This window comes from Tachypleus tridentatus, chromosome 7, assembly GCF_004210375.1.
Source record: "Tachypleus tridentatus isolate NWPU-2018 chromosome 7, ASM421037v1, whole genome shotgun sequence".
Classification (NCBI taxonomy): Eukaryota; Metazoa; Arthropoda; class Merostomata; order Xiphosura; family Limulidae; genus Tachypleus; species Tachypleus tridentatus.
In genome coordinates, this window is record NC_134831.1 from 125,667,527 (window position 1) to 125,682,814 (window position 15,288).

The 15,288-nt window shown below is 33.7% G+C and overlaps 1 protein-coding gene across 2 annotated transcripts in view; it reads right to left on the reverse strand.

Annotated features, from left to right (window-relative positions):
* Positions 1–2,170: 2,170 nt before the first annotated feature.
* Positions 2,171–15,288, reverse strand: part of LOC143256532 (hemocytin-like) — a 157,067-nt gene continuing 143,949 nt past the window's right edge. For both annotated transcript variants that reach the window (XM_076513879.1, XM_076513878.1), the window contains exons 74-82: positions 14,735–14,935; positions 12,332–12,432; positions 11,206–11,328; positions 10,794–10,886; positions 10,365–10,481; positions 9,211–9,429; positions 8,654–8,708; positions 3,982–4,134; positions 2,171–2,998 (exon numbers count right to left, since the gene is read on the reverse strand). In XM_076513879.1, coding sequence (XP_076369994.1) covers positions 2,394–2,998; positions 3,982–4,134; positions 8,654–8,708; positions 9,211–9,429; positions 10,365–10,481; positions 10,794–10,886; positions 11,206–11,328; positions 12,332–12,432; positions 14,735–14,935 — 1,667 coding nt within the window. In that variant the 3' untranslated portion in view covers positions 2,171–2,393. The remainder of the gene's footprint in view (positions 2,999–3,981; positions 4,135–8,653; positions 8,709–9,210; positions 9,430–10,364; positions 10,482–10,793; positions 10,887–11,205; positions 11,329–12,331; positions 12,433–14,734; positions 14,936–15,288) is intronic.

Below are 15,288 nucleotides of genomic sequence, written 5' to 3' on the forward strand. Positions count from 1 at the left end.
TGCCTCCACAACGAGCACATGTCAGGGAACCACGACAAGGTGTCTTTGAGTGGCCGAATCTCTGACATTGGAAACATCGAAGAGGGTTTGGTATGTATGGCCGAACCCTGCAAATGAGATAACCTGCCTTGATGGTGGCAGGTGCACGTAGTGAAGTAAATGTAAAAACGAGGGTATTTGTTGGCAGTGTAATTCCATCTTTGCGAGTGGAGATGCGCCTCACTGCAGAAACTCCTTGAGTGGAGAGACCAGCGAGAATCTCTGACTCGGGAACGTTCTTCAAATCCCTTTCAACAATAACTCCTCGTGAAGAATTCAAGGTAACATGGGGTGTAACCTCAATAGGTATATCCCCAATTGCCTTTGAATTCAAGAGGAGTTCACTGTGTTGGGATGTGGATGTTTCAACCAAGATATCACCAGATCGAAGTTTCTTTACTGACTTTGGAGAGCCAGCAAGTCCCTCTAGTCCCTTTTGAATAAAAAAAGGGGACATTTGCCCTAAAGGTTTTTCCGAAAGAGAATGTAATATAAGAAAATGAGGTACGTGTGTTACTGATGTTGAAGATTGCTGTTCTGAGTATTCAAGACGTGGTCGCTTACCCATTGACTGTTTTTTTACAATTTTATTTAAATTTTTTAGAGGATCCATAGGATAAAGAAAAAAATTCGGTACCCACTGACCCCACCCACCATGGAGCCCTACAAGGGGACGCACTACAAAGTCATGCAAGGACAATGCAGCAACGCCAGGGTTTCGTGAGCACTATACCCAAACACCAGCATCAGATACAATGTCCACAACACCCGTTGAGAACTTCCAACACTGGTACTTGGTTGACTCTAGCCGAAGTGGACCAGCCGATTGACCCAAGGGGGGCCACCCAATGGCCGCCCGTCTACAGGAATTCGAGGCCAAAGTGGTGTGTTAGGGTTGGACCCCTCAACCACCAGGATCCTCTCCTCCCCTTCACGGGTCGCCACGCACGGCAAACACGTGGGTGGATGTTTAGATCCCAGAGAAGGTAACCAGATAGAACAGAACCTTCCCTGGGAGGTCCCCTCACCACGTACAGGAATCCACACCGAGGGGCTACTCAAGAGCTATCTGCTTTAGCCATCCCTAAATTTGAAATGGTAAACTAACAGGAAAACAGATAATCCACAACACCCACTGTTAACTCTTGTTTGACCAAATAGTGAGATTTTACCATGCACCCACAGCTCCAGAGTGAGCAGTGAAATTCTTTTTTGTTGTTTGTAGTGACAAGATTCTAGTGATGAACTTCCAATTACATGTTGGACCATGTTTAGCCATGCTATTTCAGTGAAATCATAAAAGAAGTATAGATCATATTTATTATATTATGTGAAACTGAATAAACCAATAATAAACTGTCTGCCAGCAAACAGCAAATGACAAAATCAAGATACTGTTGAATGAATAAAATGTTAAATTACATTTCTGTAACTAAATAACAAACTATTAAACAAAATATGTTTTTACAATTTATTATTTTTTCTGTAGAAGTCCTACTAATAATACTGTAAAATAGTTTTTTTACAGATTTAAAATACTAAAATCTGTGGTTTGATTCCCCATCGTTGACACAGCAGATAACCCAATGTGATGTTGTTCTATTCTTTGATAGATTGTTTGTTTTGAATTTTGCATGAAGCTATTCAAGTACTATCTGTGCTAGCTGTCCTTAATTTAGCAGTGTAAGACTAGTCATCACCACCCACTTCCAACTCTTGGGCTACTCTTTTACCAATGAAAAGTGGGATTGATGCACATTATAATGCCCCCATGGCTGACAGAGCAACCATGTTTGGTGTGATAGGGGTTCGAACCCACAACCCTTAGATTACGAGTCGACAGCCTTAACCACTTGGCCATACTGGGCCATAGGCAGAGTATTCACGATGAAACTTTGTAGAATGGATGGCAACTGCCTGTTGTGGACACACAAGTGTAGAGGTCGATATTTCGAAAGTCTTTCTTCTTTTGTCTTCGTGTTAGTGTGCGTGTAGATGTTGTCATTCTTTTACATTGTCCTGGTGAATTGTGTGTTATGATTGACTGGATTATCACTGTTTCTGATTGGAGGAGAGATTTTGTTCTAAACCAAACCATACTGTATTTAATAAGTGATAACATATCATAACAAACAATGAAATATATTTAATTCAACTATATTTCCATATACAATATTTTGTTCTTTGTTCAGTGTAAAAAGTAAATAAAGAATGCCATTTTGAAAAACTTTATGAAAAACAACTTTTAGGAACACTGTAAAAAAAAAAAAAAAAATCCATTGAAAGAGTCTTCAAAATTAGATATTGGTAAGAAGAAAAAAATTTATATTTGACACATAAACTTTTGATCTTGTTTATGGCAAGTTAGGTCCGAACACTCGATTTCCACGTTTCACTCCTCTACTTTCCCCACCCTTCCGTCCCAAAAATTGTGGTAGCGAAAATTTCGGGTTTTTTGGCTTTTGCCATGGCTCTAGTACTTCTGACTGTTCCACTTGTGAAGTTTGCTGTTGTTGTGCCTCCTGGTTCAACTGTTCTTCTTCCTTACCAAGTTCCAGTCCTGCCAACTGCTGTTGTTGACCCTGTTGAGTTTGTTCCCATGGTAACTGCTCTTGCTGACCTTGCCTACTCTGACCCCATGGTAACTGTTCTTGCTGACCTTGCCTACTCTGACCCCATGGTAACTGTTCTTGCTGACCTTGCCTACTCTGACCCCACGGTAACTGTTCTTGTTGGCTTTGACCCCAGTTGTTCTGGCTTTGTTGGTTAATTTGATTTTCTCCAAAGGACCACGAATTATAATCTTCTTTGCTTGCAGTACAAGGAGTGCACTCACAATCTGTAGGCTGCTGGAACTTTCTTTTTACTGTGTTTCCATCTTTACACTCCAGATCCACTTCTCGAGGTTCCCATGACACTGCCTGACAACACTGACATTTATTATGGAAGTACTTTTTATCTGTGAAACAAATAAGAAATGAATGAGTAACTGTCTAGAATAACAAAACAAAGATAATTTGAGAGTGAAAACAACTGTAAAAATTGTAAAGAATATAAGTAGCTAGCTTTAAAAAAATTCAAGCCAAACAGAAAATAATTAAGTTATGAGTGCATATCACAAACTCAAAAAAATATGAATAACTAATTTTATAAAATTTATGTGAAGAATGTTTGTTTGTTTTCTACCTAGATGGTAAGAGAAGAGACTGATAAGTGTAATTCAAATGTATAATTCAGTTCAGTTCAACAAACCAACATAAAGTAGTTATCATGCCAGTGGCAAGTTTAAGAAGCAAAGTTCTATAAATGTTAAAATTTATAGAATAATAACAAGCTGAATATAAATTATTAGTTTAATAGTGGCTTTAAAATACAATTAGACTGACTGAAAAAGGAAAAGACAAGAATTAATATTATTATTATTTACTGGATTTCTTTGCTATTTTAAAGTATGAGTGCTTGATATGTAAAAAGTATTAAAATGTTTTACGAATGCGAGTCTTTTCTAATCAGAAATTTACGTTTGATTTACAACATCACATTAGCATAAAATACAAACTTTCAACATTCTAAACAAATAAAAATAAATAACTATGACTACCAAGTTCACAAATACATTTTATTTATTTTACTCAATAGATGGCTCTCTGAGACTGTACTTTTGTTAAGACTTAATTGTAAGTGGAAATAAATTTGAATTTTTTCAGTGTGTCTTCTAGAAATAAAGATACTATACTATTTTTTTATGTATCTTGATCCAGCTACATTATTTACCAACACATTAACACATTATTTACTAAAACTGTAAAGTGCAAAAAAGGAAAAAAAACGTTATTACAATAGTTCTTTTACTCTAATCAATGCTTGGGGTCATTCGTATCTTTATTTCTAAACTACAACAAAATACTTGCAGAGAATATTGTTATAAAGTGTACTACTCACCCATTGAAAAATATGAATGTGAGTTGCACTTCCCGGAACACTCAAGGAGACCAAAAACGGGTTTTTTATTCAAACAAAAACCATGAATTGGATCAAAATCACCAAAAAATTCAATAGTATCTTCTATAGGGATTGCAGCAGGTGTGCACATACCTATTTAATAAGAAATAAGGGGTACAGATTAGATTTAGACTTAAAGTAACATAACCTCAGAAACACTACACATAATTGAACAATTGTCTCTTAAGTTAATTTAACATGGAATGTTTTTCATCTAAGGACACAAAAATCGAATACTAAATTCAAGACTTCTGATTTAGAATTTTAAAATAAAAGATATTTTGTGCACTGGTTGAATATTTTTCATTAAACTAACACAATTATGAAAGGTGATCTAATTAATGTCCATAAATATAGATATTGTGCCAAATTATACACATACGTGTACTTTATTAAGTGTGTGTGTGTGTGTGTGTGTGTGTGTGTGCCAAAAGTTATGGAAAAATTATAAAACAGTAAAGCTATTTAAATTATCCAGTCTTGATTAATATTACTGGTCATATCAGGTCAAGGATCTGCAATTTTATTGTTATGTCACACAATATACACAAACACACATAAATGAGCACTGATGTTTGGCTCTTCAAACTTTTTGTGATTTCTGTTTTAAAATAATGATTGTCACTTTATTTTATCTTGTTTTGAAGCATAAAGGTATAATTTTCGTTTATTTGATCTTGGAAATTTTCCTATTTCTTTTTTAGACATCCTAGTCCAGTTTTAACAACTGATTCATTTCATGTAAACCATACAAACACTTGTCTTGGTCTTGATTTAATTAGCTTCAAAGCTAGCACTCTCTTTTTAAATATCAACTTGTTAGGCAGATATTTCACAACAGACAGAGGTTGTATTAAGGTTAACTGGTGTTTGTTTGTTTGTTTTGTTTTTGAATTTTGCGCAAAGCTACTCAAGGGCTAGCTGTCCCTAATTTAGCAGTGTAAGGCTAGAGGGAAGGCAGCTAGTCATCACCACCCAATGCTAACTCTTGGGCTACTCTTTTACCAATGAAAAGTGGGATTGACTGTCACATTATAACGCCCCCACGGCTGAAAGGGTAAGCATGTTTTGTCTGATAGGGATTTGAACTCGCGACCCTCAGATTACAAGTCAAATGCTTTAACCAACCCGGCCACACTAGGCCATTAACTGGTGTTCAATGCTCACAATTCCACTCTCGTCCCAAGCCTTATAAGTCTGTTGGTTAATATTTTCCCAACAATCCAGCACAAACACGTATGTGTACGTAACTGGGCTTGTCAATGAAAATAAGTGAAATCAGAATGTATACTTAAATAAAAATAATATTAATTTACAAAAGCTATAAATAAAATACCATAAGAAATGGGAATGTGGAAAAAATTAATCAGTATTTGTTTCTTGACTTCTCAAAAGAAAAACTGAAGAATTATGATAAAAAAATTTACATATTACTCAAACTTTTGATCACCCCAAAAATCCATGAGTATATTTCATAAAAGAATTGAAGGAAAAAATATTATCAAGGATTAAGATATTATTATACAGTATGACCACTCAGCTATTACTAAGTACAATGACCTTAAATGTTTCCAGCTCTTTTTCCTGCTACAATTCCACAGTCAGTACATCTAATATTTTGATGTTCCAGTATTACCTCTACTATTTATTCATCATGCTACTCAGAATGTGTTTGAATGAAGTTTCATTCAACAAGCTTACCATTATTGTTTGTTGGTTTTGCACACTTTAGTTTCAAGAATATAAATGCTCATGAAGTGTTCCTTTGTTTAATATTTGAGATTTATTTTTGTTTCAATTTTTATTAATTTGCAACTGGTATAGTTAGTACTTTTTTATTTAATGATCTTTTTAAGAGTTGAGCTTGGATGGTGAGGAATTATTTTTGTTGAATATCTCTATTTTCCTATAATGATATGACAAACTCAGTTATGGAGGAAGTGACCTAATGGAAATGCTAATGATAAGGTGTTAGCTTACTGGTTCCGTTCAGAACGTATTATCTTGTAAATAACACACGAGTCTGCTTCAAACATTTTACTACCGTTTACTGCTATTTATGAATGGACATGAATAATCTAAATTGTGTAATTTCTTTTCACCCAAGTTTCTAAACTACTTCACAGTAAATGACGGTCCAAGGTAGAACGCAGGTGTTATTATGATAGAAAACAGGAACACAATGACAAACCCCTACATAGATCTTGTTATGCATGACTGTGCACATGAGGCCAAGCTGCTGTAAAATTATTCTAATTCCATAGGCAATATAAAGAAACTAATTTTGTAATGACTTTGTAAGTGGAGGGATAAATTACATACAATAGGTATAAGTTGTGCTTTACAATCTGACTAGAGCTTTTACAACGGTTTGTTTAAAGTAATTTTTTTTGTTCATTGAATTTTGAACTAAGCTACACAAGGGCTTATGGTCAAATTATAATGCAACCATACAGTCATGTGAAAAAGTTAAGACACCCTATGAAAGCCTGTGTATATTTGTAACATTTTTGGATATATAGATATTTAATCTCAATTTGAACAATACTGAGAGATTATAGGAATATAACAACAATTAAAACTGAAGAAAAGACATTTCAAGATCTTCTGTAAATGTAATTCTACAAAAATGCATATTCTAACTGAAGAAAAAGTTAGGACACTCCCACATTTATTCCCACTTAAAATGGCTCAACTCACACAAAGGTGTATCACACCAGGTGCACATGATTTGAAGATCATTACTCAGCATTCTGAATGAGTCTTGCCCTATTTAAACCTCAGATATTTAGTTTGGTGTGCTCCTGACTGTTGAAGTGCGAGTGAGCACCATGGTGAGAGCAAAAGAGCTGTCTGAAGCCTTCAGAAACAAAATTGTAGCAGCTTATGAGTCTAGTAAGGGATTTAAAAAGATCCCAAAGGAATTTGAAATCAGCCATTCCACTGTCCAGAAAAAAATCAACAAGTAGAGAGCTTTCAAAACAGCTGCTAACATGCCCAGGTCTGGTCGTCCAAGCAAGTTCATCCCGAGAGAGCAGACCGCAAGATGCTAAAAGAGGTCTCCAAACACCCTAACATGTCATCACGGAACCTACAGCAGGCTCTGGCTACTGTTGATGTGAAAGTGCATGCCTCTACAATTAGAAAGAGACTGCACAAGTTGTACTTGCATGGGAGGTGTGCAAGTTGGAAACCTTTGCTCTCTAAGAGAAACATCAAGGCCAGACTGAAGTCTGCCAGAGTGAATGTAGACAAAGACCAAGACTTCTGAAATAATGTTCTTTGGATAGATGAGTCCAGATTTGAATTATTTGGACACCAGAACAGAGGACATGTTTGGCGTAAACCAAATACAGCATTCCAGGAAAAGAACCTCATACCAACTGTGAAGCATGGAGGTGGAAGTGTCATGGTTTGGGGCTGCTTTGCTGCAGCAGGACCTAAACAGCTCACAATCATAGAATCCACCATGAATTCTACTGTGTATCAGAGGGTGTTTGAGGAACATGTGAGTTCATCTGTAAGAAAATTAAAGCTGAAGCGGAACTGTATCCTGCAATACGACAATGACACAAAACATACCAGTAAATCCACCAAGGACTGGCTGAAAACTAAGAAATGGAGAGTCCTGGAATGGCAGAGTCAAACCCTAGACCTTAATCCCATTGAGATGCTGTGGGGTGACTTGAAACGGGCTGTACATGCAAGAAACCCCTCAAACATCTCACAGCTGACAGAATTCTGCATTGAAAAGTGGGGCAAACTTTCTTCAGACTGATGTCAGAGACTGGTAGATGGCTACAAGAAGCATCTCACTGCAGTTATTTCAGCCAAAGGGGATAACACAAGCTATTAGGGGGTAGGGTGTCCTAATTTCTTCCTCAGTTAGAATATGGATTTTTGTACAATTACATTTACAGGAGATCTTGAAAAGTCTTTTCTTCATTTTTAATTGTTTAGTTATATTCCTATAATCTCTCAGTATTGTTAAAATTGAGATTAAATATCTATATATCCAAAAATGTTACAAAAATACACAGGCTTTCATAGAGCGTCCTAACTTTTCACATGACTGTAGCTTGAAACGGTAGGCACATTCAGTGATAGGATATGTTTAAATAAAATAACCACTACAACAGTGATAGAAATATGATAATATTTTAATATCACTTTAGGGTTTTCTTATAATTTCAGTTTAATAAGTTTTATTGCTTTTCCAGTTGTTTCAATTAAAATTACCATAAAAGCAAGTTGCCATAGATGTTTACTTTATTCAAAACATTTCATCAGGTTTACTTGGTTTTATCATGTGAGATACACATTTGAGGTTACTTATTAGTCTTTGTGACTAGACATTTTGTATTCTCATGAACCAGGAAAACATTTATCTGTGATTAATTTATTGTACATTTTACTGAAGTTATGCAAACCATACATCACTGGATTCAGTGTGAAAAACTTTTATCAAAGTATGGTCTATTTTATAAACAGTGGATGTACTTAATACTTCCTACGATAAACAAAGAGTTTAAATTATTTGTCGACCACTTGGTTGTTCAAAGTTAAGGCTATTAGAATATGAAATATTCATTTGAATAAAATCAAAACTTACTAGGTGTCATGTTACACTTCTGGCAGCAACCACTGTCATCCCAAACAACTTGATCCTGTGACATACAAACTTTGATGTAAATAGTGAGAAAAATCAAACTAAGTGTCACTTCCCTGCTCCTAGTTGGTCATTTATGTATGAAGTGATTATCAACAGATAATATCAAACATTTAACACAACATTTTTTTGATAACAGAGTCTAAGTCAGTATCACAGAGTATTTTTTTAAGGTATAGATAAACACAATGTCTCATTGCAATATGCTTACTGTGTTATGATAAATATCGAAGCACTCATAGTAACTATACACTAATGCTTTCAATAAATTTTCTAATAACCAGTACAGAGAGTAAAAAACAAAAAAACAACTCAATTCACACCAAAAGAAAGTGCCTTGGTACAAACAATTACTCACCAGTTCAAATGTGTGTTGAATCTCACCGTTCTGAGACACAAGATCTCATTAAATCTTTATATACAATTATACATGCCTTATACAAAGGTCATAAGACAGTACTGCATATAATTAAAAGTAGTTGTTTAAATGATATACAAACCTGTGGACAGTTTTCAGGAACGGCTGAACAACGAGGACTTCGATAAAGTGTTCGCACACCTTCCCCTTCTCGCACACATTCAGCACTATAACACTGGAACACAGTAGAATTCCACTTTTCCCCAACTTTGTGTAAGTTATTCCCCTCTTCACAAGCCACTGGTCGACAAATACCGCAACACTGTTTCAGGCTAGCTGTTGGAGGGATGTATTCTGAGGTCTGTGAAACATTATAAATTGGAAAAATATAAGAACTATGTTTTATAATTCTCCTTTTGCCAATAATTCAAATAAACTGCAAAGAATCTTCACAACTATGCTTTCAGTTATTATACATTTACTTTCAAATTGGTTTTTTGTAGTTGGTTTTTTTTCTCGGACGTTTTTGTCATTAAAACCAAGGAGGAATTTCAAAACAAACAATCTTTGTACTGCCCTACATTTATGATATGTTAAGTTATAATAAATTAACAGCTCCTAAAGTTTTATTGTTGCTAAGACACAACACAAAAAAGTTTTCATACAATTGTGGGTACAATATCAAGGGTATTATTTATTCAACAAATGTCATTATTATAATAAAATCATAAAAGTAGAAATATGGACAAACAATAACAATAACCTGTCATACTATGTTTGTTTGTTTTATGTATTTTGCAAAAAGCTACTCGAGGGCTATCTGCACTAGCCTTCCCTAATTTAACAGTGTAAAACTAGAGGGAAGGCAGCTAGTCATCACCACCCACTGCTAACTCTTGGGCAACTCTTTTACCAACGAATAGTAGAATTGACCATCACAATATAACATCCCCATGGCTGAGAGGGCAAGCATGATTAATGCGACGGGGATTCAAACCCGTGACCTTCAGATTACGAGTCAAACATCTTAACCCACCTGGCCATGCCGGGCCTCACGTTATGAATCACCTATTCATTTTTAAAGATTTAAGATAGAAACCAAGCTGATAAGTATATTACACTGACGTGAAAATCACGTAACAACTTCATATTGCTTAAAATATTTCAAAATATAAGAAAAAAAGTTACAGAATTTGAGAATGCAGACAGTTTTGTTCTTTTACACCCTGTCATGACCATCAAATTAAAATATGAGCATAGCACATTATCAAGTTATTTTTACAGAAAGATCAATACCTTGGGGCACGCTTGACAAGTTTTTGATTTTGATACTTTTGACATCTCACCAGTTGAAGTCAGTTCACAACTGTATGATTTACAAGGGTCGTTCTTGTCCTGCCATTCACTATCTACCTAATGAAACAAACAAGTTTTCTCTCACAATCTTTTTTCTGTAAAGATGAAGGTAATAATTATTTAAGACAGTTTCTGGAGTGGCAGGTCTTATTAATGTGAATTTTAAACTTTATGAAAAACTACAAGGAATAAATGTTGGTTTGTACTGTTCATACTAGTTTTTCCAAGAGTTACTTGTATTACAGTTAAGCACAAGTGAAAAACATATTCTATAATTGTAACTTGTTTACAGCTTATTGGGAGGGAAGGGTATTTTTTATGCTAAAAAAGAAAGAATAAATTATAATTGAACGTAATAAAATAACTTACTCCATGGACATTCCCATCTCCGTCTTTACAGAACAGTCGTACAACAGTTGGACAGCACTGTCCAGGAACATTTACAGAGGTCAGAACATAGTCCTATGAAAAACAAAATAAAATACTTAATCACTTATCTACCTACACATACAGAAATGACTTGTTGGATCTCTTTAAAAGTTTCATTAATTAGTGTTTGAGTTGCGTGTTTATGATTAAATGTGCATTATTTACATCTCTGTTCCAAATCAGTTTGTGATTTTTGATATCTTGATTTTTGAACTCTGTCCTACTGTTGTTGTTTCTCCAATTCATGGAATTAATACTTCATTTGAACTGAATCAAACAGTTGAGATAAAATGAATAGCTCTGTGAATTACATGAGATCGTTTTATGTGTTAACTTCCATGCACTGATTTACCTTATCATCTGGTAAGCTCTCTAAGGAGGGGCACTGTTCAAACACACACTGAGGAGCATACTGACCAGGAGTTCCTTCACAGGTGCAGTTTCGACAAAGACCATCTTTCCACTCCTCTCCAGGCTGCATGTAGAAACAGGAAAAAAAAAGTTGTAATAGTCAGCACTTTGTTTTATTAACTGTATTTGGAAATTAATCTTGACAACTAGACCATGACAACTAATTGTCAGTTGATAAAACACACTAATCTATAAGGAGTTTGTTGTACATGCAGTTTAGAAAGTTGATGTGGTCAGGATCTTTTAACCAACATAACCATTAACCTACAAGGAGTTTGGTGTACACGCAGTTTAGAAAGTTGATGTAGTCAGGATCTTTTAACCAACATAATTATCAACCTATAAGGAGTTTGGTGTACACGCAGTTTAGAAAGTTGATGTAGTCAGGATCTTTTAACCAACATAATCATCAACCTACAAGGAGTTTGGTGTACATGCACTTTAGAAAGTTGAGATGGTTATATAGGTCTTTCAAAAGTTCAACTATAATACCTAAACCAAGATTACAATGTAATATTAAGATTAGGGTGACACTTGTGTCAATTTTCACACTGATGTATTAAAAAATAAAGCCAATATTTAATAATACACAATAAATATTTGAAATTGAGACTGTTCCTTGTCTCAAAATACATTAAACATGAGAATTTTAATGTATAAAGATGAATCAAAATAAGTATTGTTAGATTGGCAAGTGATTTTTGATGATTGACTAAGGAATACATCAAAACATGTCACAGTACTTATCTTTATGCAGTAAAATTATTACGTAAAACCATTTTTACTGTATTTTTAGACTGCAGACAGCCTCATTTTAAACATTTATTCAGCAATACTGACCATTGGCTTTATTTTTTAATAAATCTGTGTAATTATGATAGAAAGTAAAATTCATAAATAATTTATTGTTGTATTTGCTAATGAAACTTCAGCTCTCTCTAAAACTAAACAGCATAGTTTACAACAATCACCAGATTTCCTCATGAAAAGTAACTTTATGTTGAGTAGATAAACAAAGACATAACAAACAGCTAAAACGTGAACTAAAAATAGACATTTAAACTGACCTTGTACGTTGAAATTGTCTGGTCTTCGGGAGCTATAACAACCTCTTCTCCACCAATCACATCATGCTTTTTGCTGTAAATACACAGGTCTTCAGGCGGCTCTGAAAACGACAAATATTAAAAGCCTAAGTTCATTTTTAAAAGCTCCTCATCTGGATTTCAAGAAATAAAAATGTGTGTTTTATAAGTTATTTGTACATTTAAAGCTTTCTGTTACTACATCCTAGGGATCACATTTTCATTTAAGGAACACTATTCAGCAAGAATGAAAATTTGGAACCTTACAGTCCATAATCTGCTGTACATCACTAAAAACTGTGATAGTATAAATGTAATGAGACTCAGCAAATGTTTTCATATCCAGAAATTAAAAAGGTTTTACTGTGCTATGGATATTTTAACACTACATGAGTGTCTATATTAAACAATATGGATTGTATGTACATGTCATAATGTAATTTCATCTGGAATAGTACAAGCCAGAGAAACTCAATTCATATTTTGTTCGGGATATATTACTTACCATCTACATCATTTTCATTAACAATGAAGTAAAATTCATAAACTAGCACGATTATATTCTATAGTTTATAATGGTGTATTATAATATCTGTGTTACATGTTCAGTGTAGTTTACTTGTCCACCTAATGTTCAGTATAAAAACTGCTTGGATTTTATTTTATCATCAGGGATTTTTTTCTCTAAGCATTAACATACTGTTCAGTACTATAAGACGTCATAAATATCATTTGATATCTTAGAAAGGTAAAAAGAAAATGACTACATTTGTATTCATGTCAAGTTTCCATAAAACCTGTTTTATCAAATTGTAGGCATCACTTTTCAGATGTACAAGTAAATAGAGTTAAAGATCAAATCTCTCATTATTAGAAAAAAAATCATAATTAGCAATACTGCTTAATTATGATCAACTAATATCATTTTTATAGTTTTTGTCAACTATTGTTAAACTTGGGGAGTTTATGACATTACTCCTATCAGTCTAACAACACTGGCAGTTAGAAGTAATTTATTTCTCTTCATGTTAATCAAATATTTTAAGTAATAAAAGTCTTATTGAAATATATTTTTACACTGTTTGGCAAAAGAGAAAAATTCTCCTATTAAACAAGTTCTTTCTAATATAAATTGGCTATTTCATTCTGTACTTGAAAAATTAAAACTGGTATACATGAATGTACAAAATTAATTATTTTTTTCATTAACAGCTCTTACTTCCTGTGCAAGTTGTTTTTTTATTACTTTGTTACATACAAAAATCTCTGAACAAAATATTTTAAAGTTTCAAATCAGTAAGCTGTATCACTGACTATAGCATTAAAAGATATTCTTAATTTATATTTGATGATATGATGACTAAGTGGATGAAATAGTTATAAGTTAACTCTCAGACTGTAGCTTAGTGATTATAAAGAAAAACTGTGTTGTTTTTAAGCTTCTGGTTTTAACAAATTGTGTACTGATGACTCTTTTTATTCTTTAAAGAATAATCATCAAGTTTATAATGACTAAGGGAAAATCTCAACTTAAATATCCCTTTTCTGAACACTAATAACACCCACAATGGAAGTCTTACGTCTAATTTTTAAGACAGAAGCACTATTATAAATATTCAAATTTAGTTCTGTTTCTCTAAAAAAAACAATTTTTTAAAGTTTAATTTATAAGAAAATGAAGTATCCAGTATTTTCGGCTTTTTTATCTAACACAATAGTATTATCAAAAAACATTAGATTAATTAAGTGCAATCTTTCCAGAACTTTAAATTTCTAATTCCACTTCAGATAATTAGTCTAACATTCAACACTCCTTCACATACTTCCCAGAATTCATTTGTTGAACCAACACTTATCTTCAATCCACAATTACCAGGTTAAAAGAAACTTTAAATCTCATATGAAGGATGAAATTATCCAACTGTTAAGTGTATTCAGTTTAATTTGGTTGCTGTTATGTGTAGAGCTACAAAACTGGCCATCAGTGTTTATTACTACCACAGATTTTAAAACCCAATTTTTAGTGTTATATATGACTTTAGGCTCACAGCTCAGCCACTAGGGGTTCTTAAATGTTAATGCTCTTGTCTTATCTATGGTTGTGGTTACATGGTATAAGCTGTACTGACACAGCAAACTTATATCAAAACAATTCAATACATTCATGTGACAGGAGTAACACCGCGTGCTAGCCAGTTAGATACGATACACCAGTATAATCCTATCTCTTTATTATTCATTGATTTATGTAATACAACCAACAGGGTATCATTCCTCTAGTTCAGCACTTTTAATTAAAAATAAAAAAAATGAGTTTTGTTGTATAAACTAATTCCATAACTTATACATGCATCATAATAAGAAATAAAGAAAAACCAATCTTACTACATCTATAAATAGGACAGCATTCGCCTTCTATTTCCTTAAGTTCTAACCCCGGAGCACATGTTGGGGCTACAGGGCAAGTTTCTGGTCGACAAGTAATGACAACTTTACTACAACAGTCTGATCGAACTAGTTCTGAGTGCTGTCCAACTTCTAGACTGTCAGGCCACCTGACAGGTGGGCACAATGCCGAGTCACATTCTATACTCACAGAAATAATGAAAACTTAGAGACCGACATTTCAAAGCTCCAAACTATCATAGAAAATTTCAACAAATTAGAAAATTACTGCAAATTAAATTCTTTTTTTAAATTTTAATTTGTTAACTTTCTAGCAAAATGTATTACTGAGCTCTTGAAATATCTTTAAAAGCTATTCATTTGTAGCAGTACATCATCTCCTCAAGCTGTATAATATATCTAATCACTTTCAATTACCCACTTATCCACTTTATTGTGTTGTTATAGTACCTATGAACACTTTAGGTTATCCACTTTTTAAATAATTGTCCATAACTTTACTGTATTCACACAGTACGTTTGGTCACTTTAAA